The sequence below is a fragment of the Solanum tuberosum genome, unplaced genomic scaffold (genome assembly GCF_000226075.1).
Source record: "Solanum tuberosum cultivar DM 1-3 516 R44 unplaced genomic scaffold, SolTub_3.0 scf00807, whole genome shotgun sequence".
NCBI lineage: Eukaryota > Viridiplantae > Streptophyta > Magnoliopsida > Solanales > Solanaceae > Solanum > Solanum tuberosum.
Window position 1 is genome coordinate 101,320 of NW_006239724.1, and position 4,705 is coordinate 106,024.

The following is a 4,705-nucleotide window of genomic DNA, read 5'->3' on the forward strand; positions in this document are numbered from 1 at the left end:
TCATTCTTCGTGTTGCTACTGTTTTTGTGGAACGAGCTTTTTCATCCTGAAGTACATAAAAAATGAACTTCGTAATAGTATAGGTGATGAATTTTTTAATGGTTGTGTAGTGCTCATTTCTTTAACATAAAATAAATGAGGGTGCTTGCAAGAGTGAACTATTAGTTGTAATTGGTAAGAGAAGCTAGGAAAATTTGGACTTCATGAAGAGTTTTTAACTATAACATTTAAATAGTTGTACAATATACAATTATACAATACGATTTACGGTAACTTTATAATAAGAGAAATGAGAACCCACGAGCCTAAGATCCTGGATCCGCCACTGCATGAAAGGTATGTGTCGGGACGTCAAGGGAAGAAGTTGTGTTGTAAAAAGGGGTCCATTTTCAGATGTTGAGCCATAGATCATCCGTCGATCTCGCTATAGCAGATGGCCTCCCATTATAGCGACGCTCAGATCGCTATAGTGATGTAAGTTATCGCTATAGCGTGAGAATCAAGATTTTAAGCAAAAAAACTACACAAAATCCCTATAGGATACCATGTCGGACACAAAATTGCCATGCAGGACGCGATGTAGGACAAATGTGTCTATTTGTTCAATTTTATACAAGTTTAAGTATCTACTTGTGCACACCCAAAGTTACATGTCATAGTTGCATGTTTAAGCCAAGTTAAGGGCCATGTTTATGTATTGCCTATATACATATATTGCAAGAATTGGTGTCATTTCATATTTACTCAATCATCAAAAAATTATGTAAGTTATGTTTCATTGAATCATTGTGCATATTGTGTTTGTCAACAAACAGGCAAATCGACCGGAGGCTCTTCTAATGATTCCAATTCACTAACTCCATTTTCCACCAGGAATGACATGGCCAAACCCCATGTAATATGAACATCCAGGTGACAATGCATTAACCAGACTCCTAACAAAAACAAATGTTTAGTCCAAAAGCTCAATAAAAAAGAATTTTATGTTATGTATGCGGATAGTATAAGGATGTTTTACGCTATCAGTGTAATTTAACCTATTATAGCATGTTCGTTGGAGTAACATTTTATCAGATTATCAATTACTCTGTATAAAACTTATTTTGTAAGAATATAAATGTTTTTTTTTCTCACCTGGATTGTTAGCAACAAATCTGATAACTGACCATCCATTGACAGGTACACTTGCTGTGTTTCGGGTAGGTGGATCAACAAGGTTGAATTTAGCTGTATCAGTTTGAGGATTAAAGTTCCCAAAGCCCTCCGCGATAATGTAAAAATCATATCCATGAAGATGGATCGGGTGATTTTCACCTGTGACGATGCTTGTTCCTTGTAAAACAACTTGCACTCTTGCCCCATATTTTAGCTTGTAAACTTTAGTTCCTCGAATAGGTTGCCAGAGTGATCGACTTACATTACCAGTGTAATCGAATTTCAGTGGTGGAACCGCTGGGAAATCAGTTGAGAAAACTCCAGGTATCCCTTGGTGATGTGCTTGCAGAATGGAAAAGTTGGGTGGTAGCACAAAAGACATATTATTCATACTGGCGGTGAATCGAGTTCCATTTGGACCTTGACAACTCCTGGAGCTTGAACCTGGTTAGAAATAAAGGTTAAATGTTACAAAGTAGATCAAGTTCTTCGTTCATTCGTCTTTCTAGTTAGCCAATTTATGTTTTTGAGTCATTCGAGAATTTTAAGTAGTATAGTACTAATAAGTTAAATCTCATCCATCCCACCACACCCCTTGGTGAGTGATGTAGTAGCGATATAAATGTGATTATATTGTGTCATTTTGTTAAAGTAGAGTCTTTCGTTATACTATAGCAGTGTGCTTTATAGTTTTATTTTCATTTTCATCCTCTTTGTGTCTTATAGATATATAACTAACTTATGAAGAGATTATTTTTATAGTCCAACACACCTCTAGGGCAGTTGTTGAGTCCTAGTCCAACCGTGAAGAACAAATTTTCGTCAATTTCAGTTGGCACCTCCACTTGTCTTGGGCTTCTGAAACTAGTTGAGAAGGTCGTGGCAGTGGCAGTGTCATTAAATGCTGGTAAAGATGGAAAAATTGGATTGATCTTGATGCCCTGAACAGAACAAGGAGTATCCTTGTATTCAAGAATAGCTGTGGAAGTGGTGTTGTCAAAAGGTCCTTGAGCACTTGCGTAAGCTCGTACAGCTATGTAGTATCTGCCTGGTGGCTGGTTACCATCGATTAGGACATCAGTAGTCTGGCCAGGACCTAGCATAAGCACTGATGTAGTGAAGGGTTGAACATAAGAAGCGTCTGCTGCAACAACTGTTAGCTTGTGGTTTGCCACAGCAAAGAAAAGTGCCTGGTTGAGTGCAGCATTGATAACTCGAAGGAGGTTTGTTTCACCAGAGTCCACAATGACTACGGTAGTATCTGCATAAAGGTGAATCCAACTAGATGATTTCTATGAAAACATGATAGCTGAACATGTTACTCTGCATCCAAACTAATGAATGTTTGGATGAACTAGTTAGTTTAAACAAGCGACCCTTATTATATACGGTGATATACATATATGCCATTGTTTAGCATTAGTAAATACACATGCTATTTGTTGACTATCATAGGAGGTATGTTGTTTGGTATATATTCAAGAGTTAAATTTCTATGCACTAACAATGTATGAAATGTTTTCGCCAGTGTCAAGTCACTTTAACTACACAAGCAGTGTAAAATTTCTTAACGCTATCAATTTATATAACTCAAATTATATCTTGAATGTTCATCATAGATTGGAACTTACCTTTACTCGAACACCTGTAGAGATCACCCGGTTGACCATTAATGGTGTAAGCATCTGATACATTAGGAGCTGCTCCTGTTCTCGTGGCTTGTCTTACAACGTCAATAGGATTTGCATCCCACCACTCACCTAATCACAAAATGCCAAACCATTACTTCAATGAGTAACTGCTCATGTAGTAGGTATCATTTTCAATTATTTTCAAGTGTTCAATTGAAAATGGGAAGGAATCAGTACCAAGCAGAATAGGTGTCTCTCTTTTAGGCTTAGAAAATGGGTAGAATTCTCCTTCTTTTGGGTAGATGATTAATGCTCCGTAAACAGTGGCCCTGAGCCATGAGCTGTGAGCGTGCCACCAAAGTGTGCCTTCCTGTCCTTGAATTGTGAAGCGGTAAGTGTAACTCCCTCCTGGTCTAATTGGACATTGTGTTATAAATTCTGGTCCATCTGCCCATGCTGTTCTTATTTGCTTGATTCCATGCCTTTCCAAATACAACAAAAAAGTATTTTTCAAGTTACTATGTCTAGTTTTATGGAACGATTACCTGTAATTATCATCTAGGTAACATGATAGTATCGGATTTGATATTGTCTGAAGTTAAATCCATCATTTATATTCACATGTTATAAGTTCATTTGCATTCTGAACTTACCAGTGAATGGTGACATTATATCGAGCTCTGTTGACTACGTTGATGACTAAAGTATCACCGTTGTTCACTTCCAATGTTGGTCCAGGGAATTGTCCATTCACTGTTATAGTGTTATGGATCTTGCACAGCCTCTTTACTGGTGTTGCTTGAATCTGTTCCATAACAACATAGTTCAAACAAAGTGAAATGGGGAAGGTGAAGGTAGCCAAGCTCATCATCTTCCAATTATAATTAAAATCTCAAAATGTTAATTAGAAAGAAATAAAGAGATTAACGGACACGAGAAAGGCATACAACGAAATCATGGTAGTGTGTTTCTGCAGTACTTGCATTTATGAAGACAAGCAAAATGGCTATGAAGAAGAAATAACACAAAGTGTTTGCAATTCTATTGCAGGCATGATCCATTGTGTTTCTGTTCTTAAATTCTGTCAAGTAACAGAAAACGCATGCAAGCAGTAAAGATTTGAGAGTTGAGACTTATTATATTACTCTCCGTCTCAATTTATGTGATGTAGTTTGATTTCGAACAGAGTTTATAAAAGGACTTTCGAAACTTGTGGTATAAAATAAGTCATAAATGCTTGTGTGGCTTTCATTAAGGACAATAAATTGTTACTAAATAAATAAATTTGTCATTCTTTTGGAGACCGACTAAAAAAGAAAGTGAGTCGTATAAATTGGGATAGAGGAAATACACAGGAGAAAAGGGAGAGGGTAGTTTGAGGTTTGGAAGAATAGGTTTTGATTGGGCATGAAGGTCAGCTTATATTATAGGGCAAAGTGTAGATTAATTTCCCTGTACAAGTTGGGTCACCCACTATATACATTAGTTCACAGTTTTCACAAATGCTTGTCCCATAAGTCTCTTCTTGATGTGACCATCTTACGTTTTCACTTCACATTATGTTAGCTTTGTTCCAGAAAATTAAAACTCATGATATATCATATTTGTAAACTTCTTATATTATCATTAATTAATCTTGACTCTTTTCTGAGTAATACTAAGGGTGTGTTTGGTATGAAGGAAATTTTTCCAAATCAACTCATTTTGCTCAAATTTAAGGAAAATGAATTTCCTTCAAAATTAAGCAAAACATTTTTCTAAACTTTCCTTCAAATTACTATTTTTTTTGTTGAAACATTAAAAAAAAATTATGAAAAAATAAATTTAAAGCTTATTTTTTAAAAATATTTTTCAACTTCAATTTTTTTATTTTTTTACCCCACCCTCACCCCGACCCCCCCTCCCGCCAGCCCCTACCC

At 36.2% G+C, this 4,705-nt stretch overlaps 1 protein-coding gene across 1 annotated transcript; it reads right to left on the reverse strand.

Annotated features, from left to right (window-relative positions):
- Window positions 1-706: 706 nt before the first annotated feature.
- Window positions 707-4,157, reverse strand: LOC102601720 (laccase-5-like). Its single transcript, XM_006367483.2, has 7 exons — window positions 3,734-4,157; window positions 3,440-3,591; window positions 3,024-3,268; window positions 2,787-2,915; window positions 1,928-2,416; window positions 1,135-1,599; window positions 707-935 (listed from the first exon to the last, which is right to left on the reverse strand). The coding sequence occupies exons 1-7, from the start codon at window positions 3,845-3,847 to the stop codon at window positions 805-807; spliced, it is 1,725 nt and encodes a 574-aa protein (XP_006367545.1). The 5' UTR covers window positions 3,848-4,157; the 3' UTR covers window positions 707-804.
- Between the last annotated feature and the right edge of the window lie 548 nt (window positions 4,158-4,705).